The 26152-nt window shown below is 45.3% G+C and overlaps 1 protein-coding gene across 1 annotated transcript in view; it reads left to right on the forward strand.

Annotated features, from left to right (window-relative positions):
* The first annotated feature begins 471 nt into the window (after window positions 1–471).
* Window positions 472–26152, forward strand: part of LOC147458510 (mitochondrial thiamine diphosphate carrier 2-like) — a 148801-nt gene continuing 123120 nt past the window's right edge. Inside the window, exon 1 of the mRNA XM_086513159.1 lies at window positions 472–692. Within this exon, the coding sequence (XP_086369285.1) occupies window positions 564–692 (129 nt within the window). The 5' untranslated portion in view covers window positions 472–563. The remainder of the gene's footprint in view (window positions 693–26152) is intronic.

The raw sequence follows: 26152 nt of genomic DNA on the forward strand, positions 1-26152 counted from the left end.
AAGATGGTGGCAAAGGTGAATCACGAGTTTTGATTAGCAACTTACCACGATAGTAGCGTTGGGCCAAGTTTCACGCCCATACGACTTCACCCTAGAATTAAGTGTTGTTGTTCCTTTAGGTTGAACCCACACAGTGGCTGGGAGAGGAAAGTGTGTAGGTCTAAGTCATGGCTAAAAATGCGAGAAAAGCAATCTCGCATTTGACCAAAAGTAGAGAGAGAGAGAGAGAGAGAGAGAGAGAGAGAGAGAGAGAGAGATTGATTAACCTCGTAGGAACATCCCCAAGTGACCTAATAGATATGTCCAATGATGAGATAACCAATCTGCCACACACGTCGTCGTGGACTGGGATGCGACCTACCAAGCATCATGGACTGCATGCATCCACAATTTAGAGGGGAGGAGAAAGAGAGTGAGAGAGAATCTCCTAGATTCGCCTTGAGTTCACCTATTTCCCAAATCCACATTTAAGCATACAAAATGTTAGGCAGCCGATACCCCGGCCCAAATAATTCGGGCCCCAAAACAGGGAAAAACCAGGCTTCAAACATAGAGAGAGAGAGATGGTGCAAGGAGCTCAGTCTAAGAAGGAGCCGCCAGGATCGATGACGCGCTTTATGGCTGGAGCTGTTGCTGGAGGCATTTCCCGCACCATCACCGCCCCCTTAGATGTCATCAAGATACGCTTCCAGGTTAGTTGTCCTCAAGCCACGATATTGTATGCCCACTGTATTCCTCGTTCAGCGATGGCCACCTGAGAAAAATTCGAACCGGGATGCTCACATGTGAGAATTATATTTGGGTGGTCTATTAGTGTAGGGTGTACCCAATTTAGGAAAAAGAAACAACGAGAGAATCAAGCACGATGCTGCGCAGGAACTGAAAGGAAAAGAAATGGAAAGTGGGCGGGGGGGGGGGGGGGGGGGGGAGGGGAGAAGCAGGAGGTGGAGGCTACGACGAGCAGCGTCGAAGCAAGGGACGAAGGCGGGGACGAGCAGGACAAGGAACCATGCGTTTTTATTTTTTTTATAAAAATATCCACTGCATCAGCAGCGTCGAGCGTTAAGGCATCTGGTTAAGCGAGCATTCAAAGAGTCGAACTCCTCGACGACTCAGGATCGATACTTACTCGTTCCCATTTTAGATGAGGTCCTTCTACTGGATTTGAAAGAGCTGCTGAAGAAATTGAATATAACAAAGATCCTGCCAAGTATGTGTGTCCTGCCAAGTAGGCATCTCTCTGGATTTGTTCAGTCAGTTCTGGTATCTCCCATGACAAGTGATAGAGAGTGAGGGTTTTTTTATGGCTCTGCTTGGCCAGAGTGAGGTAGATTTCCAAGTATGTGTGTCCTGCCAAGTAGGCATCTCTCTGGATTTGTTCAGTCAGTTCTGGTATCTCCCACAACAAGCGATAGAGAGTGAGGGCTTTTTTATGGCTCTGCTTGGCAAGAGTGAGGTAGATTTCTCATGTCTCCCACGACAAGTTATTGGGAGTGAGGGCTTTTTTATGGCTCTGCTTGGCAAGAGTGAGGTAGATTTCTCACGTCGAAAATTTCCTACCTAGGTGTAGCCTTGGGTTTTGGCTCTTTCCTAGGCCATATAGGCGCTTGCAAACTGGGTGTATTTTTCCCTAGCCCTGCCAGTTTTTCCCCTGAGGCTTTCGGGGCCTCTTCTTCTCTTTTTTCCTACTTTCCTCTAGAGATCTTTCCAAGTCGTGGGGGCTGAGGAGAGTGGTTGGGCAGCCAGGGCCTTGCCCTATATAGGGAGCAGGGGTACCTCTCAGATTAGCCCAGCAAGGGAGGCGCCCTCATAGGGAATCCCCTAGGGGTGCTGAATCCTGATGAGCCTGGCAGGCAGCAGGAGGCCAGCCTTAGCGTTTTTGGACACCCTTGCCTGAGTTTTTCAGATCATCCCCTTGGGCATTTTTGTTGGTCGGCAGAATTGATTTGGGCAATCTCTCTCGGGTGTACATCGCTCCTTAGGGCCTTTCATAGGCTTAATGATCATGTAGTCTGAGAGTTTCTCATCCGAGATGCAGGCTATGGAGTGGAGACATCCATTGACATCTGGAGGGCAGTCTCCTTCTGTGTCAGCCTCGAGTCATGTCTCTCCCTCCAGATTTTTCCCCTTGCCAGCAGGGGATGCATCAGATATATGCTCTCTGAGCATGCTAGGGTTGATGCCCATGCAGAGTTTTGAGTCAGAGGTCTCTTGTGTAGGAGTAGCAGTAGCCAATGTGTGTTCCAGGGGTTAATCCATTGAGTGCATGTTACTTTTATGTATGACCACTCTTGGTCACATTTATATGCAGCTTTGTATCAACATGGAGAGCTTTTCCTAGAGCTCGCTCTTTCCGTCTCTCTCATTATGAGATGTCTTGTCTCGTACCTCAGTGATCTCTTCTCCACCATAGTTGCCTTGTATATGGATGTGGCATTGCCAATGTTTTCTATTGTTAGAAGATCTTTTTGGAGTCAAGCCAGATTGGAGTCAAGGTGTCCACCTGATTGGAGGCCAGTCTGTGTCTTCTTTGCATCTTCCGCTGCCTATTGTAAGAGAAGAAGCTTGTTTTCTTTCTCGTGCATTTCTCCGGTTTGGGGTTGATTTGGGTATGTGGAGGCTATGGATCCTCGTCTATGAATTCCACGTCTTCCACACTTGACTACCCGACCTCGTCATTGAGGGGATCCCCATGGAGGATTTAGGATATGGAGCATCGATAAATTGCTTCGTTTTCATGATGGAGGTTTATTGCCGTGTCCTCGCATAAGGCGAGCAAGCACGCGGCTTTTGGGTCGAAAGGGGAGCAATTTTTTTCTGTCTTTCTTCTTTAGAGAGACGTGTTTGGACAATGGTGGGACCTTCTTCAATACTCGTTAAGTAGGTTCCTATGGCTTTGTTTTCTTTGGGGAGATGGATTGTCACAAAGTGATGACGTGGCATGACCTAGAGAACAGACTCCAGACAGAAAGAGGTCAGAGTCCAGTTGAAAGATGCAGAAGAAGTTCACTTGCAGAACCAGTTCAGGAGGCCAAATGTGAAAGGACACCCAATTGCATAAGTTGTACCAACTTATGGGGTACTGTCCGATGGGGCCCAAAGGGACAAGGCTACAAAAACTAGCGTAAAAGATTGATGACGTGGCAGTTGAACGGACCCCCGCAATTTGCGCTGCTGACGTGTCTACCGTACAGAATCCTGATTTTCGCGATCTGTGCTGTTGACGGGCACTTTTACGGAAACTCTGCGATTTGCGCTGGCCAGCTTTTGGGACCCAAGTGTTTTTTGACTTGAAGCTTTTCATGTACACTGCTTTTGGAAGGCCCAAGGCCTGTAAATAAAGTGCCAGGCCCTCAGTCTCAGGCAAATTAGCTTGGGAGCACTGCTCAGACGAGGAGCCTCGGACATTGTACTTTGTGAAGCATCGATAATAAAGAAATACCGAAAGGGGGGCCAGTCTGAAACCGGCCTGTTCAATCCAAAAAGGGCAGTAGACTTTACTTCAAACCTTGATTTAGCTTTCACCCATTATTAGTCGTCTATTATACCTGTGCTATAGTGACACAAGAGGAAGAATGGGATATAGATGCTAGAATGCACCTGTATGAGAAGACCGACACCAGATTGGCCCCTAACTTAGGCGCCCCTTTCGGTATTTCTTTATTGTTCAAAAGAGGGAATAAATGCTGTGGATCCCTACAAGCTGCCCCACACAAACTTGGCTGAATTTCAACTGTTCCGGCCTGATTTCGGCAACATAACTGTACTAGGACCCTTCACAGTCAGTATTCCCACGCATTGACTGACTTTCCCGACGCATACGGGCACTTTGCAAAACCTGGCGAGAATCTGCAGCACGCTGAATCCTCTGTTTTCAGCCCTGAAAATGCGCCAGATCGCCTGTATAGCGGTCCCCTTGCGTCCCCGAACCTCCCGGGGGTATTAGGGTCCGTTTAGGGCCAAAACCCTAAACCTGCAAAAATACGCAGCAGGCTGTAATTCACTGTTTCGGGCTCCGTTTCGCGTGCCGGTTGCATCCGTAGCAAGTCCTCGAGCTCCCGCACCTGTAGGGCTACTTGCCCTTTGAATCGAACGAGATTTCTGGCGTGAAACCTCTCCGAATTCACCTGTACTTGCCGCTAGCTAATCTAGTACCTGTGCAAGAGGCTCTTGCCTCGGCAATCGCGCATGAACCCACACAACTATACATTGGTCAAATGAAGAGCCCACTAGAGGGGCATAACATACTGCCAAAGGGGAGAGAGAGGGCAGTGCGTAGCGTGCAGGGCATCACTCCTGGCACCGCACTGTACATAGGAGGGAAAGCAAGCACTCCATAGCTCTTAACCTGTGACAAATTCTGAAAATCAGCCTCCTCTCTCATTTTAGGCGCCCCCTCTCTGGCCAGGAGTAGCAGAATGCTCACAGAGTGCCACATGGCACATTTTCCGACTTTGGGCATTCCCGGCTAAAAATATCTCAACTGGTGCGTCAGTTGACTTTGCAGCAGAGCAAGAAAATGTTCCCTTTGTCATTCCGGAGGTAATGACGTCAACACATTTTCAGGTCCCAAAATAGCAGTTACCTAAATTTTAGGAGATGCTGCCATTGTATCTTTCTAGGTCATCCGACCCTCTTTGTACACTGCGGCCACATCCAGAACTGAAATGTAGCCTCTGTAGCAAAGGATTCTACTTTGGCTAGTCAATGACCCCACTTGGCTAACCATAGTCCTTGTCCAACCTTAGTGCTCTCTTGCCCTCAGGCTTGGACTCCCTCTGGACAGTTCCACACTAGCTATGCAATGCAGGGCAGTTAGATTTCCCGAGAGGTGTTTCCAAAAAGTGAAAGTAAATAGATAATAAGAAAGAAATCAACAAAAAGGATAGATAGTAGTCACACGCTGGTGACATACCCCCCTCTTGAAATCTCAAACGTCCTCGTTTGCATCTATGTCGTACATGCTTACTGTCAACACTGATGTATTTAACACCTGTCGACACATATACGACACATACATGCTCATTGTCAACCCTGGTGTATTCAACACCTCGTCGACACATGTATTGCGTGCGTGTGAACCCTGTCCCAATGACATAATGGTAGCTTCGCACTCTGCCATTGCTTTGAGTCACTAACTTTCCAATGACAATGGTAGCTGCACATTTTGTCACTGTCTTATAGTACACGTTGGATCCCGTAACACTTTCGAGCATACCCAAACCGACAGTTTAGGAATGCACTTACACATGTACTCTTTAATAGAAGCAATTACTGTATCCTTGACAAACTGACAAGAAATACTCACTTCTATAGCACTAACCAAACTTTTGGACATTCCATAAGAGCAATTGCCAAACTGACAATCTATACAGCTCTAACATTCATGTAACAGGTATTTCGTTTGAGCTCACTCTAAATACCATGTACATCATTTGTTTCAGAAGCCAATATCACACTGACAATCCATGTAGCTCTGAAACTCAAGGGGTCAAGGTAGGTTGCAAATCGAAGGCTTCAAGGTAAAGTGATAACACAGTTGGTGACTCTGCAAGTTCACCTTCTTCCATCCACTTAGCATCCATTGGTGGATAGTTTCTGAAATTTACCAAGTAACGCCTAACAACCTTGCCTTTCACTTTCCTTTCTTTGTGTGCCAAAATTTGTTTAGGGACCAAGATCTCGTCAAGTTCCTCGACTTCCGGCTGATCTTCAACTGGCATATCTTCTGGCACATCACCCACATAGGGTCTGAGAAGACTCACATGAAACGCATTGTGAATCTTCCAACTGTCAGGCAATTTCAGCCTATATGCAACATCACTGATTATGTCGCACACTTGAAAAGGCCCATAGTAACACATACTGAGCTTTGGAAACAGTCTTTCCTTGCCCTTCATCTTCTTAACCTTGCCTTTTCAAAGCGTAAAAGCACCCAATCACCAAGTGAATATACCACTTCACGACGGTGACGATTAGCTGCTTTCTTTTGCTTTGCCTGAGTCTTCTCTAAGGCCACTTTGACCTTCTTGTACATTTCATCCATGTCCTGAACATACTTATCTGCTTCAAATATCTTGTCCTTTGTGTGCAGTATGGGAGGAACTTTCTTGCCACCTTCAACTATCTCAAAAGGTGCCTTGCCAGTTGATGAATGCACTGTATTATTGTATGCATACTCCACCAATGGCAAATACTGTTCCCACTTTCCTTTATGCTCTGACACATAACACTTCAGCAGATCTAGGACAATTGAATTTGCATCTTCTGATTGCCCATCTGTTCGAGGATGAAATGACGAAGAGAATTTGAGCGTTGTGCCCATATTCTCAAACGAGTCTCTCCAGAACAAACTTGTCATGCGTGGATCACGGTCGCTAACAATCGACTGTGGCATGCCATGATACTTGAAAATATTGCTTATAAACAAGCGTGCCATCTGATCTGGCTTTATCTTCTTCCTGACAGGAATAAAATGAGCCTGTTTTCGGAAATCGCGGAGGCTGAAATTGATTGATTTATTTATTTATTTATTTTTTTGGGAAAATGATGAGCGACGCAAATTTCGCTTTTTCTGACAGTTCTTCTTCTTCTTCTTCTGACAGTTCTTCTAGCTCCTCGGATTCGAGCGAAGAAGACAGAAAAGGTGAAAAGCGAAGAAAGAAGCAATGCTTTGGAAAGGGCAAGAGAAAGGCAAAGAAGGCTAAATCTCGCCCAGAGACTGACAGTTCTACTGAGGACTCGTCTATAGACAGCTCAGATTCCGATGACGGAAAGTTTTATGCGAACAAGAAGAATTTTTACAAAGCCAACCAGTATGACTTTCTCGAAGATAAAAGCAAGAAAGTCTGAGAGTTTAAGGAAGGTGGCCACTCGATCAAGTTTGATACTTTTCAGGATACTCAGAGGCTTCGAAGGCTTTGTCTTTTATACAACAGTTTGACATCGCTTTCGCGGGAGGACGCTATTCAGAGCACTCCAAGATTCGGAGAGCTGCCTCTTACTTTAAGGGGAATGCTCGTACTTGGTGGTCCACGCTTCTATTAAGCAAGACTGTGCCAGTAACATGGCTGAAATTCAAGAGGCTTTTTATTTCTTCTTGGTCTACTCAAGAGTTTGAGCGAGATATACAAGCTGCTTGGAACCATCTCCGGATGATCAAGAGCGATACAGTGAATTCTTATTGTGAAAGATTCTGGAGCTCTTTTCTACCCGCCTCTTCATTCAAGATGATCTTGTTTAGAGAACAGATTGAGCGGTTTACCTTGGGTCTACCTATAGAGATCCGAAATCACTGCTTGGAATAGAAGTCAGCTTCTGTTCAGGAGTTGATGAGTCATGCGAAGCGGGGCTTTGCTATTCACTCTGGCAGTCTGACCTACCCCACAGATGAGGCCATGACACGACGAGCCGAACAGACTTCTGGGAATGAAAGTAGAATGAAAAAGAGCAACCCAGAGAAAAAAAGGATGCACGACCCTAGCTTACTCCTGAGGAGAGAGCTCGCTTCATCAGAGAGGGGAAGTGCTTTGGATACGGGGAACATGGACATATCTCCGCGAAGTGCCCTAAAAAGGCACAGAAACAACAGAATGATAAGAAAGAGGACAGGTCTGAGAGTTCGAGAGCAGCTGAGGAATGTGGCAGAAAAGGCAGATAGAAAAGCAGAACTGGTACCACATGGCGTGGGACCTGCACCGAATCTAATGAATGAAAGTACAAACTTTGCCGCTTTCGGGCAAAGTGAAGGATAAGGAAGCCCTTTTGAAGGAGTCAAGGTAAACTTCTTTTCACTTGGAATTGGCGGCTCGATTTGGAACTACGCCCGACAGACTGACGCCACAGGCGAAGGTAGTTCGATTGGCACCCGGATGGGATGTTGCCATTACACCGAGCATTGGCAAACTTCGTTTGCAATGACAGGGGTGTTCAGGGCACGCGAGTGACGTTCTACTCGGGATCCCTTGGTACCACAAGAACTACGCCGTGGTTGACTACCGGGCCGAGAAAGCGACTTTGATAAATGAAGGGCTTAGAGATTGTACTTGATGAACTTCAGTTTTCTTACTCATTCTTTTGGGAGAACTGAACGATGGATAAAAGTTGAATATGTTTTGACCTGAAGAAAAGAACGCCAAGATTTTTTTCTCCACGCTCATGTCGATTGCTTTTGAGAGGGCCTGAAGATCATACCATTGATCTTATATCTGGAAGCACGCCACCGAATCGGCCACCTTCTCGTGTGAGCCGAGTACAGAATGAAAAGATTATGAACTCAGTGAAAGACCTCTTGGAAAAGGGTCTTGTCCAGCCTAGTACTTCATTGTATTTCTCTCAAGTGTTGTTGGTTTTGAAGAAAGACGGATCTTGGAGAATGTGCATCGATTATAGCACTCTCAATGAAATCACCATCAAGAACAGATTTCCGATTCCTAGGATCGATGATATACTCGACAGGTTACAGGGATCCTCGTGCTTTAGCAGGATTGACTTGAAGAGTGGATATCATTAGATCAGGATAGCGCCAAGAGATGTCTACAAGACAGCTTTTCGGACGACCTTTGGGTTATTTGAGTTTTTGGTGATGCCTTTTGGCTTAACCAATACTCCTGCGACATTTAACCGGATGATGGACTGGATTTTTCGAGAGTACAGGCTATTTGTTGGCACTTTCTTTGACGACATCATTGTTTTCTCCAAGAATGAGGCAGAACACAGAGATCATCTACTTCAAGTCTTTCAGGCATTACGAGATCACACATTAGTGATTAATGCTACGAAAAGTGAATTTTTCCTACCAGAGATACATTTTTTGGGACACATTGTGTCAACAGCAGGAGTGCAAATGAACCCGGCCAAGATAGAGACTATCCGTGATTGGCCCGATTTGAGGAATGTTCATGAAGTTAGAAGCTTCTTGGGACTGTGTTCGTACTACAGGCGGTTCATACGAAAGTTTGCAGAGGTTGCTTCCCCTTTGCATACCTTGACACAGAAAGGAGTACCTTTTTCGTGGGGACCCACAGAGGTGACTGCCTTTCAGACATTGAAAGAGAAATTCACTACAGGACCAGATTTGACTTTGCCGGACTTGCAGAAGTCAGTTGAAGTATTTTGTGATGCTTGTGGTCGTAGTCTGGGTACGGTCTTGATGCAAGAAGGCCATGTCATAGCTTACGAGAGCCGTTTGTTCTCTAGGCCGGAGATGACAACACAGATCTATGGGAAAGAGCTTTTGGCGGTTATCCACGCTCTTACTCAGTGGCGGCATTACCTACTCGGAGCAGATTTTACTGTCTTTACAGACCATCAGAGTTTGCGCTACTTCTTGTCACAAAAGCAGCTTTCGGAAAAGCAGATGCGGTGGGTGAACATCTTGTCACAATTCCACTTCGAGATTGTCCATGTGCAGGGACAGAAGAGTGTGGTGGCAGATGCTTTGTCTCGAAAACCGTTGGTTCTGGCTATTTCCGCAATACATCATAGGAGCTTCGAGGATATGGTCGATCAGTATGCCACAAATACAGATTTTGCAGATATTTTCACACGGATACGGGATGGGGAGACAGTAGCGGGATACTCCCTTCGGGAAGGCTACTTGATGAAAAAGACTGTTGTGCGTTACACAGCCGTTGAGGGAAAAGGTTATGACTGAATGCCACTGTCCACCTTTTACGGGTCACCGCGGCATTGCTACCACCATGAAAGGGGTAGAGAGATACTTCTATGGGCCGAGACTCAAAAAGGATGTGGAAGAGTTTGTGCGCAGTTGCTCAGTATGCCAGAAGGTCAAGTTTGACAGGCATAAGGCATAGAGATTGTTACAGCCTTTACCCATACCCACCCACCCCTGGGAAAGTATTGCAATGGATTTCATTTTTTTTGATCTCCCGAGAATACAGAATGATCACGATGATTTTCCGATTACATGGCACGCCTGAGACGATTGTCTCCGACAGAGACCCCAGATTTATGAGTTTGTTTTGGGAGGCAATTTGGGAGAACATTGGCACGCAGTTGCAGTTCTCGTCATCGTTCCACTTGCAGATTGACGGGCAATTTGAGATTGCCAATTAAGTGATTTTAGATTTATTGAAGTTTTGTATCTCGGATCAGAAGACTCAGTGGAAAAAGAACTTACCTTTGGTGGAATTTGCCTATAGTAACACGATACACTCTTCGACGAGGAAGACGCCATGTGAGATTGCTGAAACTGCTGCGAAGGTTCCATCCTTCCTGAGCACGAAAGATTAGAAATTTGAAGCGGATGAATATTCGCGAGATTTGGGTACGGCTTTTGCCAAGGTTCGCGAGACTTTGCAGGAGTCTCAAGAACGACAGAAAAAGGCAGCGGATCGCCATCGTCGCGACTGGAAACTGAAGGAGGATGATTGGGTGCTCTTAATTTTGAGAAGGCACGCCTCCGAAAGAAAAAGGGAAAGGAGAGGCTTTTTCCAAAGCTTAGTATGTGATACTACGGACCTTTCCAGATTACTGACAAGATAAATGATGTCTCCTTCCGATTGAAACTGCCAGATACTTGGAGGATTCACAATGCATTGCATGTGAGTCTCTTGAAACCTGTTAAGGGTGATGTGCCTGATGATGGGGAGCCTGATGAGCAACCCAAAGTGGAAGAAAACGAGGAGATCCTTGTTCCTGAACAGATTTTGGCACATAATGATACGAAGAAAGGTAAAGTCCGAAGGCGGGTTCTTGGTTTAGTTCAAGAACTTTCCTGCATTTGATGCGAAGTGGATGGAGGAGGAGGACCTAGCAGATACTCCTCGGATTGTGAAACTTTACCTCGATGCTTTGGTTTAGCATAGTCTACTCCAAACGGAACCCAGAATTCAGCTTGGCCGGAGATCTGGTGCAGTGGGATGCACAAGAGGGGAGTTACTCCACTCCTTTGTCAACAGATGCCTCGATTTTGATACTAAAGTCACGATGTCTCTTTGAGCTTCAGGGATACTGAGAGCTGACAGTATTCTGCTGGATGACTTTATGAAATGGAATTCCTGATAATGATACTGATTTGTTCTTGACTTCTTGTGAGTGCAGGAACTGATGCCGAAATGACTGCAGCATTTTGGTCTGATTGATCTCGAATAGACATGGTTGCAATAGGGGTTAGTCAATCGGACATCGATGAGGTCCCGATTGGACCTAGATGTGATTGCTAGCTACATTGCCGATAAATCATGGTCTAAGATCCGAATGAATGTTGAATGTCATGTGATGTCCTGTGATGTCTGGTGATGTGACTGTCGATTTTGTAGATGTGTGTTCCTAGTACGTAGGTACTAACAGTTAGTGTCTGCTAAGACGGTTTATGGCTTTTGTCGGTTTTGCAGGCGTAATCGCGGTCGATTACAATGCTTTCAAGAGGGGGTATGTCACTAAGTGATGACGTGGCGGACAACAGAAACCTTAATTTCTGTCAGAAACCCTAATTTCCGGAAATCGCGGAGGTTGATTTTTTTTTTTGTGGAAAATGATGAGCGACGCAAATTTGGCTTTTTCTCTACTTAAATGAGAAAGAGAGAGAGAATGCTTTTGCTTTCATGTTTTGACTCTCTGTGAGAGAGAGAGAGCAATTGCTTTTGATTTGAAGCTTTTGGGGCTCTGCTTTTGGGCATCCCTTGTAACCTTTAAATTAGTGGTGAGGGCCTCACTTCTCAGGGCATCTGGACGTAAAGTCTGAGAGTGAAACCCTAACCGCTCTCTTGTACTTTGATGATTGATTAATATAAAAAGAAATACCGAAAGGGGCGCCAGTCTTTGGGGCCAATATCTCTAGGCATGGAACTCCGCCGGGCCAGTGTAAATCTATTGTGATCTGTGAATTGTTTTGAAGTGGTTATTTGGTGCTGTCGCGGTTGATTCTTGACTTGGAGTGTCCAAGTCTGTTACAGTGTTCTCTCATATCATCAAGTTCATGATGATAAGGAATTGACACAGCTGAAATTTGTGGCTTCCTTGACAAGGCGTCAGCCACAACGTTCTTCTTGCCTGCCACATGCACAAACTGAAAGTGGAACATGGACAAGATATTTGCCCATTGCATATGCTTCTCAGATAACTTTGTCTGTGTCAAGAAGTATCGCAAGGTCTAATTGTCCGTTTGGACAACGAAATCTGCACCTAGCAGGTATTGTTTCCAACTTAAGAGCGCATGAATCACAACCAGTAACTCTTTCTCATAGACCTGCATGGTCATCTCTGGCCCTTGCAAAATTCTGCTCTCATAGGCTACTACCTTGCCATCTTGCATTAGCACTGCACCAATGCTACTACCACAGGCGTCACACTGGACCACAAATGACTTCTTAAGATTTGGCAACACAATGACTGGATCTGAAGTCATCTTTTCCTTTAAGAGATTAAAAGCTGAAATCTCTTTCTGTGTCCATCTAAAGGTGATTGCCTTCTTTTGAAGAGCATGTAAAGCTGAAGCAATCTCAACGAAATTTCGGATAAACCTTCTGTAATAGGAGCATAGTCCCAAGAAGCTTCGGACATCATGCACCGTCTTCAAATCTGGCCATGACTTGATCGCTTCAACTTTTGCAGGATCCATTTTGACACCATCCTTTGAGACAATGTGTCCCAGAAAGTGAATCTCTTCCAGAAAAAAATCACTTTTCTTTGCATTGATGAGCAACCTATGACTGCGTAGCTCTTTGAACACAATGGCCAAGTGATGCCTATGCTCCTCTTCATTCTTTGAGTAGACTATCATGTCATCAAAGAATGTAGCAACAAACTGCTGGTGTGGACGGAAAATTCTGTCCATCATCCTATTGAACGTAGCAGGAGCATTTGTGAGACCAAAGGGCATCACTAAAAATTCGTAAAGGCCAAACGTTACTCTAAAAGCAGTCTTGTGCACATCCTCTGATCTAATGCGGATCTGATAGTACCCACTCTTTAGATCTACCCTGCTAAACATAGCTGCTCCTTCTAATTTGTCCATAATATCATCAATTCTAGGTATAGGGAACCTATTCTTGATGGTATTCTTGTTCAGTGCACGGTAGTCGATGCACATACGCCATGAGCCATCCTTTTTCTGCACCAACAACAGTGGAGAGCAGAATGGAGATGAACTGGGCTGAATCAGCCTCTTTTCTAACAACTCTTGTACTTGGCCCATTATCTCTTTCTGCTGAGCCGCACTAACCGTGTACGGAGGCTTATTTGGTGGGCTACTGCCTGGCACCAAATCTATCGCATGGTCCTCGGGTCTCTCTGGCGGTAATTGAGACGGTAATGAATCGGAAAAGCAGTCACTATACTGTTGTAAAAACATTGACCTTTCTTTATCTAGCACAGATAAATTTGATTCATCACAATCTGACACTTCACGTGCAAAAACCAAGTACGCCGAAAGATGCTTTTTCATTACAGAAGTAATAGCAGAAGCTGATACAGTGGGAATAGACTCCCCTTTAAGCTTTACATCCAGAATGTGAGTCTTTCCCCTGCTCTGTATAGTGATCTTTTTGTTGTAGGCATCCATGATTCCCTGTACACGAAACAACCAAGGAATACCTAACAACGCATCACATCCGTCCATTGGCATGATGTAAAATTCTTCAGCATCTACATAGAACTGGATATGTAGGCGCAATTTTCCAATGATGGGTGTCACAGCCTCTGTATGGCAAGGACATGCCAAACCTGCCTCTGCTGTATACCCCATCTCTTCAGGTCTGATTCCCAACTTTGAAGCCAATTCTGGGGAAATGAAGTTGACTTTGGCACCTGGATCAAAGAAGATAAGCACTGTTTGATCCCTGACCTTTCCCCATGCTCTGCAAAGCTCACTTCCATCTGAATATGGCTTGTCGCCCACCATATCTGGCACTAGACCAGCCATGGGCTTCTTTCCTTTCCTGTCCTCCTTGTCTTCAGTATCAGCTGGCCTTTTCTTTGTAGGACAGTTGTAAGCAATGTGGCCAGGCTGCTCACATATAAAGCATTTGTTCTCTGTCCTTAGGTTCTTCTTTTGCTCTTCTGACTTGCGAGGAAAACGTATTTTCCATTTCTTCGCTGGTCCCTTTTCTGATTCAGCCGTAGCTTTATCTTTCCCTGTGTTGGCTGACTCCTGAGGCCCTTTAGGAGCCTCATTGGGAACGTGCTTCTTGGCTGAATTTTTCTTGCCTGATCCTGCCTTGACGCCAGTGTTAAATTCACAATCTTCTCCCTTGAGCAAACCATTGCCAGTGTTTGCTACCTCGATGAGCTGCGTCAAAGTAGTGACTTTTGTCTTCGTACAGTACTTTCTCAATCCTTTAGGTAGGCCACAACATTATTTTTCAATCTGTTCTGTCAATGGCACAAACCTATAGGAAGTTACTGGAAGTAGAGCTTTCCAAAACTTCCGATTGTAATCATCCAGATTTCTGCAAGTGGCAGCATTAAGCTGGTGCCATTCTGTCAGGATATCTGCTTCAAAGTCATCAGATAACCATGCTGCTGCAAAAATTTGCTTAAAGTAAATCCATGTGGACGGAGCTTGCCCTTGAGGCAATAAAGTTGTCCACCATTGTCCCGCATTCCCTGTCAAGAAAGTGGCTGCCTTGCGGACCTTTGAAGCCTCTGTAAAGTTTCCCCCTGCATAGGCCTTGTCAAACTGCTGGAGGAATGAGAGAGCCTTCTTCCTTTCATCAAACCCTGTAAAGGTCGTGAATGACACACCTTTGCCACCTTCTTTGTACGGAGTTGGCCTCTCCAGTGGCGTTAAATTGTCATGTGGAAGTGACTGAAACATGGGAACACTATTAGGGTTCATCTGTGTTCCTTGGCCGCTATTAACTTGACCTGGAAACACCATATTTGGCTGTTGAATTGTAATTCCAGCCATACCAAAATTTGCTTGTGGCATCCCAAATTGGCCCTGAGTGTATTGAAAACCTGGTAGCATGCCCGTGACACTATACATGGGGTTAGGCATCATCGTTTGAGCACCCCCAAACACTGTTCCTGGCGTGTAAAACTGATTTCCAGGTGCATGACCAGCCATGCTCTTGAATACCGATCCACCTCCAAAATAGCCAGGTTGTACTGAAGGTGGTGGGAAGACCTGTTGCATAGCCTGTAGGTTGCTTCCCTACCCATTAGAACCAGCTATAGGCTGCTGAAAGGTGGCGGGCTGAACTGGTACAACCTGAAAGACTGGCATCTCAGCCACCTGTTCTTGCACCTTAGGCACAAGTTGTGGAGACTGCATGTTCTCCGTCAAGTGTACATGTGTTTCCATTGACTGTGCGGTATGAATCACCTGTGCTCGAGCCTTAACAGGCTTTTGAATATGATCCAGTGACCCAACTTGCTGAGACGGAAGAGGAGGTTGCAGAAAGGCTAAAAACCTCGGATTCTGCATTACTTGTGTGAACATAGCCAAAGCAGTAGCCAACTGGGTCCTGAATATATCGTCATCTGTCTGTGGTGGTCTTGAGGACTCACCCACTTCATGTGTCTGTTGACCCTGTGAAGAGGAAACCTCTTCAGTCACATCATTTGGTCTGTCAGCCATAATTGCAATTCCCTGTGTCTGGTCTATGATCCCCTGTGTCTTCAAGCCCAAAAGTGACCAAGGCTCACTTCTATGCGAAAAAGTGATTTAATCCCGTCGATGGAACCATGAAACCGGCCTGTTCAATCCAAAAAGGGCGGTAGACTTTAATTGAAACCTTGATTTAGCTTTCACCCATTATTAGTCGTCTATTATACCTGCGCTATAGTGACACAAGAGAGGGGAATGGGATACAGATGCTAGAATGCACCTGTATGAGAAGACCGACACCCGATTGGCCCCTAACTTAGGCGCCCCTTTCGGTATTGTTCAAAAGAGGGAAAACATGCTGTGGATCCCTACAAGCTGCCCCGCACAAACTTGGCTGAATTTCAACTGTTCCGGCCTGATTTCGGAAGCATAACTGTACTAGGACCCTTCACAGTCAGTATTCCCACGCATTGATTGACTTTCTCGACGCATACGGGCACTTTGCAAAAGCTGGCGAGAATCTGCAGCACGCTGAATTCTCTGTTTTCAGCCCTGAAAATGCGATAGATCGCCTGTACAGCGGTCCCCTTGCGTCCCCGAAGCTCCCGGGGGTATTAGGGTCCGTTTAGGGCCAAAACCCTAAACCTGCAAAAACACGCAGCAGGCTGTAATTCACTGTTTCGGGCTCCGTTTCGCGTGCCGGTTGCATCCGTAGCAAGTCCTCGAGCTCCCGCACCTGTAGGGCTACTTGCCCTTTGAATCGGACGAGATTTCTGGCGTGAAACCTCTCCGAAATCACCTGTACCTGCGGGGGGATTAGCCGCTAGCTAATCCAGTACCTGTGCAAGAGGCTCTTGCCTCGGCAATCGCGCATGAACCCACACAACTGTACATTGGTCAAATGAAGAGCCCACTAGAGGGGCATAACATACTGCCAAATGGGAGAGAGAGGGCAGTGCGTAGCGTGCGGGGCATCACTCCTAGCACCGCACTGTACATAGGAGGGAAAGCAAGCACTCCATAGCTCTTAACCTGTGACAAATTCTGAAAATCAGCCTCCTCTCTCATTTTAGGCGCCCCCTCTCTGGCCAGGAGTAGCAGAATGCTCACAGAGTGCCACATGGCACATTTTCCGACTTTGGGTATTCCCGGCTAAAAATATCTCAACTGGTGCGTCAGTTGACTTTGCAGCATCCGACCCTCTTTGTACACTGTGGCCACATCCAGAACTGAAATGTAGCTTCTGTAGCAAAGGATTCCACTTTGGCTAGTCAATGACCCCACTTGGCTAACCATAGTCCTTGTCCAACCTTAGTGCTCTCTTGCCCTCAGGCCTGGACTCCCTCTGGACAGTTCCACACTAGCTATGCAATGCAGGGCAGTTAGATTTCCCGAGGGGTGTTTCCAAAAAGTGAAAGTAAATAGATAATAAGAAAGAAATCAACAAAAAGGATAGATAGTAGTCACACGCAGGTGACACAGTCTTTGGGGCCAATCTCTTTGGGCGCAAAACTTTGCTGTGCCGTGCCGTCTCTCTCTCAGTCTTGTTCAGTTCTTTCAGTTTTCTTGTGTGTGTTGTGGTAGATTCTTGACTTGGGAGTGTCAAAGTCTGTTACAGTGGTATCAAAGCTTAGTCGATAGTTCTTTTACGAAGGATCCGATCCCTTTCCTCATTATACTTATGGATTCAGTCGACGAATCGCGCCAGGAGGGAACCGTGATGGGCAAGCAAATGCGGCTTGGGCGAGAACAATGAAGATTCCAATGGACATCGTCCATCTTCTGAAGATTTAGAGTAGTATGCCGTACGGGCATCTCCTCCTACTGAGTACGAAAGGATGGAGGTGCAGCGACAACAGCAGGTTGACGCTTGTGCCCAACAGATGCTTTGGTACCCCAAAGATCCACAATATGCAAAATTTTTGGCCAAGTACCCGCTTGACGAGATGCATTCCAGATGGCATTGCGTCATCAGATCACCTCTAAAGTCGGCAGTGAAGAAGTCAACTACACCTAGGTCTCCTGTTCAGAAGGTGTATTTAGAGGATGAGTTTGAAGAAGCAGTAGAACGACCAGTCAGCAGACTCATGAAGACCAAGAAGTGGCCCAGAAAGCAGAGTCGAGCAATAGACCATCCCAGCTACTAGGGTCGGAAATCTACGTTTGAAAACGCCAAGAAGGCAAAGAAACGAGTTTGATTTGAGGATGATTTCAGTTCATCCTCTTCTTCTTCGGATAGCTCTGACAATTCTTCGACCTCCGAGTCGAGTGACGAGGAAAGAAAGGGCAAGAAGAGGAGAAAGATCCAGAGACACAACAGAGGCAAGAAGAAGGCAAAGAAAAGTCGATCCCATAGAATTTCCGGAAAGTACTTTGACGGTCCAAACCAAGATTCCTCTTCCTAGAAAGTCCAGAGTCGGATGAGCCGATGTTTGCAAAGAGGAAGCAATTTTACCGAGCCAACCAATATGATTTTCTTGAGGATAGGAAAAAGAAACCTAAAGATTTTAAGGAGGGCGGGCAAGCAATAAAGTTCGATACTTTTTCTGGCTTCAATTTGATTCAACAATTTGATATTGCATACTTCGGAGGACATTATTCTGAGCACTCCAAAGTCCGGAGGGCGGTATCCTACCTCAATGGCGGTATCCTACCTCAAGGGGAACGCTCAGACTTGGTGGCCTAGCCTTCTTCTACGGAGGGAGGCACCAACAAAGTGGCTTTAATTCAAAAGAGTGTTTACTTCCTCATGGCTCACTCAAGAGTACGAACGTGATGTGATCACCTCTTGGAATCATCTGAGGATGACCAAGGAAGATACACTAGATACTTACTGTCAGAGATTTTGGGGCACTTTCTTACCGGCCTCTTCCCTCAAGAAAATTATGTTCAAGCAATAGATAGAGTGATTTTGCTGTGGTCTACCTAAAGAGATACGAGACAATTGTCTGCTGCAGAATGCAACAATTGATGGGACGTGCAAAGCAAGGGTTTGCAATGCATGGGGGCACTCTTATGTACCCCACATATAGATTAGTTACAGTTCGGACCGGACAACGGGCCGAATACTTCAAGGAGGGTAAATGTTACGGCTGTGGAGAACATGGGGATGTTTCAGCCAGGTGCCCTATCAAGGCTCCAAAAGAACAGCCAGAGGACAAGCCTGAGAGCAGCAGAGGAGCGAGCAAAGAAGGGAAAGACAAAAGCTGGACTGGTAGTAGATTTTGTGGGGATCGACTCTGAGCAAATGAATGAAAGTACAGAGCTTTGCAGAGCGTGGGGCAAAGTACCAGATCAAGTAGCGGTTATCTTGTTTGACGGAGGAGCCAAGGCCAATTTCATTTCAACTGAATTGGCGGCTCGACTTGGAATTACGCTGTGGAGAACATGGGCATGTTTCAGCCAGGTGCCCTATCAAGGCTCCAAAAGAACAGCCAAAGGACAAGCCTGAGAGTTTGAGAGCAGCAGAGGAGCGAGCAAAGAAGGGAAAGACAAAAGCTGGACTGGTAGTAGATTTTGTGGGGATCGACTCTGAGCAAATGAATGAAAGTACAGAGCTTTGCAGAGCGTGGGGCAAAGTACGAGATCAAGTAGCGGTTATCTTGTTCGACGGAGGAGCCAAGGCCAATTTCATTTCAACTGAATTGGCGGCTCGACTTGGAATTACGCCAGAGGAAATGGGACCACCGGTTAAGGCAGTTCTAGCGGCACGTGGTAGGGATGTTGCCTTTACACCTGTCATAGGCAAACTTTGGCTGCATTGTCAGGGGTATTTAGGGCACGAGGACTTCTATATCATGCCTTTGGAAGGGTGTGATGTCTTGTTAGGAATCTCTTGGTTCCACTAGAACAATGTGGTGGTCCACTACAGGGCAAGAAAAGCAACTTTGAAGAATGAAACTTGATGTAAAATTGAAGGGCGAGTCAGTCCCACTTGTATCGCCTTCGGTCATTTCCAGCTTAATGAAATCCAGTGTGTTTGTTTACTCGATCTTCCTAAATGAGATAAATGACAAGAAAATGTCAAATTTGTCCGACCTTGAGAAGGAACGATGGGAAATTTTGTAAGCTCAAGCTGATGGCTTCTTAGAAGGCTTACCAGGGGAGTTACCTCCTCAAGGTCCAAAAGATCACACGATTGATTTGATTCCAGGCAGTACATTACCGAATGGGACACCTTACAGGCTTACAGAGTAAGCAGAGCCCAAAATGAAGAGATTATGAACCAAGTGAAAGAATAAAGGATTGATTCAACCTAGTACTTCACCATTTTGTTCGCCTATGCTTTTAGTTCTAAAGAAAGATGGATCTTAGAGAATGTGCATTGACTACAGGGCTCTCAATAAGATCACCATCAAGAACAGATTCCCGATACCCAGGATTGATGATATAGTGGACAGGTTACAAGGTTCTACTTGTTTCAGTAGAATCGACCTAAAAAGTGGCTATCATCATATCAAGATTGCTCCTGGAGATGTGTACAAGACCGCCTTCAGGACATCCTTTGGTTTGTACAAGTATTTAGTGATGCCTTTTGGTCCCATTAATGCTCCTGCAACCTTCAACAGAATGATGGACATGATTTTTTGAGAGTATAGGTCATTTGTGGGCACTTTTTTCGACGACATCATCGTGCTCCAAGAACGAGGCAGAGTATCGACATGTCACATGCACATCTAACCCTATGTGCATGTGGACAAGCTACTTTAGGTCTAGGTTTCAGGTCAGCTTAGGAAGTGTTCTGTCACCTTTGTGAGCCTGTGCGCAGGCCGTGCATGTCCAGACACTTAAGAGTAGTTGCATATCCTTTGGTTGCACACATCATGATCATCAACATTACAGTCAGTAGCCATCATGAGCATTTTACAGTGCACAGAACCCATTTTCCCTATTTTAGCCATTTTCACTTATTATTAATAAGTGACTGTTGGGAAACTGGGTAGGGAAAATTGACTAAGTTATTATATAAGAAAGCTGGCGCTAGCACTATCTGGCAGAAGAGGCAGTAGAGTACCAAATTCTGGCAGTGCTTCTCAGCAAGACCGGCAGGACCACCTAGCGTTTTCCAGCCATCAAGACCAAGCTAGTGTTTTCTGCAGCGGATCAGCCTTGGCGTTTTTGTAGCAGATCACCTAGCGTTTGCAGACTCCCAGATCAGCCTGGCGTTTTTGCGGACCACAGATCAGCCTAGCGTTTTTGCAATTGCAGATCTACATCAACGTTTTTAGTTTTCAGCGATTAGACTCCGCACAACAGCCCCCAAACCTCGCAGATCTCACCTTCCCGCAGCAGATCCTCGCCGCACGGTTAGATCAGCGAGCGTTTGCAGATTCAGCCCACTATTCGCAGATTTCAGCTGCGTTTTCAGCGCATTGTCGTAGCGTCGCCGTCATTGCCGACACAGTGTCAGAATTCAGCAGATACCAAATTTGCAGATTTCAGCCCCAGCCCGTCTCGTCGTCGTCATCATTATCGTTGACATCGTCGGCAAGTCCATTGCATCTATTGTACCAGATTTGTGCAATCAATAGCATAGACCTCTCTCGCCATAGAGAGTGGGGCCCTTGGAGGAGGAGGGTTTGACAACATTCTGGTGTCGTATTCCTTTCTCTCTCTCTCTCTCTCTCTTTGTCTCAATACCTTCATTTATAGTGTCATTCACTTGTTAGTGATCATTTGCACTCTCTCACTAAAAGAACGAAAGGCTCTCTCTTCCATAAGTAAAAGGAACCCTTGAGCACTCATCTTGAGCAAAGTTCAACATTCACTTCCGCTGCACCTTACACGACAACACCTGTTACAGGTATTTCAGGCACTAAGGCACCATCAATTGGTGGTAAATGGAAAGAAGAGTGAGTTTTTCTTACGAGAGATTCACTTTTTGGGACACATCGTCTCTGCGGAGTGTATCAAAATCATAAATGGATTTGGCCAAGATTGAGACCATCAGAGATTGGCCAGATTTGAAGAATGTTCATGAGGTTCGCAGTTTTCTGGGTTTGTGTTCTTACTATCGGCGGTTCATTTGAAAGTTTGGGGAGATTGCTTCTCCTCTGCATGCTCTGACACAAAAAGGGGTTCCTTTCACTTAGGGACCATCTAAGATTGCAGCCTTTAAGACTCTCAAGGAGAAATTGACGACTTGCCCAATATTGGTTTTTTCAGACTTGCAAAAGGCATTTGAGGTATACTGTGATGCCTATGGCCGCAGTCTGGGAGCGGTCTTCATGCAAGAAGGGCATGTTGTAGCCCATGAGAGCATAATGTTTTTCAGACTAGAACGGGTTGCACAGATTTACGAGAAAAAGCTGTTGGCAGTTATCCATGCTCTTACTCAGTGGCGACATGTCATAATAATCAATATCTAATTCTCCTAAATGATTTTCTCATATTAAACTGATCATTTAATGTGGGGAAGTGCCAAGGGAGAAAAAGCTAGAATATTGGTTAAGTTAGCAGACCGGCCACAGTAGGGATCCAAAGGAGGGAAAATAGGGATCCAAAGGGGGGGCCATCTGCAAAAGAGCCATGTGAAACAATGGGCTAAAAAGACCCTAAGGTTCAGCCCATTAAGACTTCCAAAATGCTAAGGTTCCAAAATTCAAAGGTTGTGTCCAAAGGTCAACCTTAGGGAAAATTGGATGCTTAGTGTGTGCCCAAAAAGTCTTTCTACATCCCTACATGGGAGGGGGCGAGCCCCAAAGCTAGGGGATGAGAGAGAAAGCCACACACACACACACAGGCTCCCTTTACACAAAAGGGAATGAGGGACACATGTCAGCTCCCTAGGCCAGATGCCCACAAGGTGTGCCCAATTCCTATTGGAAGACCCTTGAAGTGGACCAATGAGAATTAAGCTAGAGTAAATCTAGTTTAATTAATTTAAAAACATTTAATAAAAGAAACCAATAAGAATTAAGTGTCCTAGAAGACTATTGGGCAGTCTCCCAAGGGGTCCAATGAGCATTCAGGAGCCCCATGGCTTGCCTAATTCCTATTGGCCAGGAGGCAAAGGGGTCCAATGAGAGTTTAGTTTAATTATTTAATTACCTAAAGCTCTCACAAAAGGGGAAAGGGGGACACATGTCAGAAGGCTATCACTTATGCTGCTTAATCCCTATTGGCTTGACCTGGGGAGGTCCAATGAGGCAAAAGCCAGACTAATTTAGCAGCTAGGGCTCGCCCAAGAGAGAGGGGGGGCTGATTTTTGCTTGGCATTGACACACACACTCTCACACTTGACCATGTGTGAAGGGAAAATACTCTATCTCCTCCCAAGCTTTAATGGAGAGCTCATCACCTACTCCAAGCTTGTGAGATAGAAGCCTACAACAACACTCTCTTGGCATGTGGATGCAAATCCAACCAAGAGCCAAGCTTCAATGCATGCTCATCTTCTCTACCAAGCTAATTACTAAGCTAAGCTATGCTAATATGAGTGATTATGTGAGGAGATGTACTTCTTTCTCGTAAGATACTTCTTTTTCCTCTCAATCTACTCTCATACCCTGCTAGCTCTCACCATCTTCGAAGGTGTGTGAGGTCTTGGGTCTGAGAACGGGGATAATTCAAGTTGTGTTTGATTAAGTGTTTTGCTTGGTGTATGAAGCTTCCATCTTCATTGCACTAGCTAGTCTTGAAGGAACACAAAGAATTGTATTGTACAATGTCTCTCTTGATGGGAGAAACCATAATACAAAGCCTTTTGGAGGGGGGACCGGCTCCATGCAAATCCGGTCCTCAACTGTTGTCAATAGCTTAATATCTCTCTCTTTTGAAAGTATTGTCGATGCTATCTAACTAGGTGTTATGCTTTTGTTGCTCTCTCCACCCAAGCACTCTTGTAATTCTCATTAGGAATCTATTCTAATGAAATGCCCACTATGTTCATGCTAATTTCCGCTACACATAAGATTCTAGGCCATTAAATGTTACACGACACTTTCTACTCGGAGCCGATTGTACGGTGCTCACCGATCATGAGAGCTTACGATATTTCTTGTCGTAGAAATAGCTTTCAGACAAGCATATGCTGTGGGCAAACATCTTGTCACAATTTCACTTTCAGATTGTGCATGTTAAAGGACAAAAGAATGTGGTGGCGGAAACACCGTCTTGTAAGCCATTGGTTTTGGCTATTTCGGCATTTCATCATTAGAGCTTCGAGGATATGATAGATCAGTATGCCACAGATCCGGATTTTGCAGGCATCTTTGACGAGTTACAGAGTGGGGAAGCAGTTGCAGGTTATTCACTGAAGAAAGGCTATTTGATGTGGAAGAACTCGTTGTGTGTTACACAAGCACTGAGGATTAAGGTTTTGATAGAGTGCCACTGTCCACCTTTTTCGGGTCACCGCGGCACAGAGACCACCTTGAAAGGTGTGGAACGGGTTTTCTATTGGCCAAGGCTCAAAAAGGATGTAGATGAGTTTGTTCGCAATTGTTTGATATGCCAGCAGGTCATGTTTGACATGCATAATGCACCAGGTCTTTTTCAACCTTTACCTATACCTAGCCGACCTTGGGAAAATATAGCAATGGATTTTATTTTTGATCTTCCCAAGACTCAGAGCGAGTACGATGGCATTTGGACAGTCATTGATAGATTTAGCAAGCAGGCTCACTTTATTCCAGTCAAGAAGACGGTTAAGCCAAATCATTTGGCTAAACTATTTGTCTCGCAGATATTTTGACTTCATGGCATGTCCCAGTCTATAGTTTCAGATGGAGATCCCAGTTTCACTAGCTTGTTTTGGAGGGTAATCTAGGAGAATATTGGTATCAGGTTACAGTTCTCATCCTCTTTCCACCTGCAGTCAGATGGGCAATTGGAGATTGCGAATTCAGTAGTTTTGGACTTGTTGAAGTCTTACATCTCTGATCAGAAAGCCGAGTGGGAGAAGTTTTTGTCCTCGGTGGAGTTTGCCTACAACAACACAATGCATACGTCTACGGGGAAGGCGCCATTTGAGATCATTGAGGGTGCTAAGAAGGTTCTGTTCAGATTTCGGCACCCCAAGTTGGAAATCGGGCAGGACACACTAGAGAATCACTTAAAATACCTCACAATTTTATCACACTTTTAAAACAGAGTCGACATGGCCCGCCGTAGTTCCGTGCCTAGAGGTATTGGCCCCAAAAGCTGGCACACCTTTTGGTATTTAATTTTTATATTAATGCTTGAGTAAAGTTACAACTTTCGAGGGACCTCTGCTCTCAAACTCTGCGTCCAGATGCTCTTTAGAGTGAGGCCACAGAGGTTCTTATAAACTTACAAGGGATGCTCAAAAGTAGAGCCCCAAAAGCATTTAGTTCAAAAGCAATAAACCCAAAAGCATCTGCTCTCAAAATCTAGTGTTGGGAACTCCTGAAAAGCAGCCAACGTAATTTCCGAAAATCCGTACAGCATGCCACGTCAGCATGTTAGCGCTTTTTACGGAAATTTGTACGACAGTCCACGTTAGCATGTCAACACCATATGCGGAAATCCGTACTGCTACCTGTATTGCCCGCCACGTCGTCACCTTTTGTCTGGGGTGGTCATGCCACATCATCTCTTTGTGACAAGTTCCACCTTATCTAAGCACCAAGGATAAGATTTTTGAAGCAGAGCAATATGTTTAGGATCTGGAGACTGCTTTTGCAAAGGTGTGCGAGGCTCTTGAGAAGTCTCAAGCAAGGCATAAGAAGGCAGCAGACAAGCATCGACGTGACTTGCAGTTGAAGGAAGATGATTGGGTGCTTCTACGGTTTGAGAAGGAAGGCCTACGGAAACGAAAGGGTAAGGAGCGACTTTTTCCAACTTGAGTATGAGATACTATGGCCCTTTCTAGGTTCAAGAAAAGATAAATGATGTGTCCTTTAGACTGAAGTTACCCAATACTTGGAAGATTTACAATGCATTTCATGTGAGTCTATTGAAACCTTCAAATGTGAGGTGCCAGTGGACAGGGAGTCTCAGGAGCAACCTCAAGTAGAAGAGACCAAGGAGATTCTCGTTAACAGAACGGATATTGGCTCACAATGAAAGAAAAGTGAAAAGGTAAAGTGATACGCCGGTATCTAGTCAAGTTTAAGAACTATCCGGCATTGGATGCGAAATGGATGGAGGAGGAGGACCTAGCAGATACTCATCAGATTTTAGAACTTTACCTTGAGGATTTTGGTTTAGCTTTGACTATTCCAAGAGTTACCGATGATGCATCTGGTGCGGTGCGGACTGCACAAGAGGGGAGTTACTATGCTCCTTTGCCACAGATTACCTATATGGATTAAAGTCATTGATTTCTTTACAGATTTCAGGGGTACTGATGGGCTAATAGTATTTTGCTGCATGACTTTAAGGAATTAAGTAGTTTGTAATGGGAATTCCTTAAATGATTTTGATATATGTGCTCTCTCATGTGTGATGTTTGAGTGCATGATTGAAAGACGAAATGGCTGCAGCATTTCGGTCTTGATTCACCCGAGGGGTAATGTGGATATGATAGTAACAAGATTTAGTGAATCCTGACATCTGCTAGAGATCGGTGAGATCTGGATGTGATTGCTAAATATGCTGACCATGATTCTCATCAAAGATCTTGACGAGGATAATGATGTGAATGTTCAGTGACCGTCGTCTTTGTGCAAGTAC

The sequence above is a fragment of the Adiantum capillus-veneris genome, chromosome 5, assembly GCF_014529385.1.
Source record: "Adiantum capillus-veneris isolate H3 chromosome 5, ASM1452938v2, whole genome shotgun sequence".
NCBI lineage: Eukaryota > Viridiplantae > Streptophyta > Polypodiopsida > Polypodiales > Pteridaceae > Adiantum > Adiantum capillus-veneris.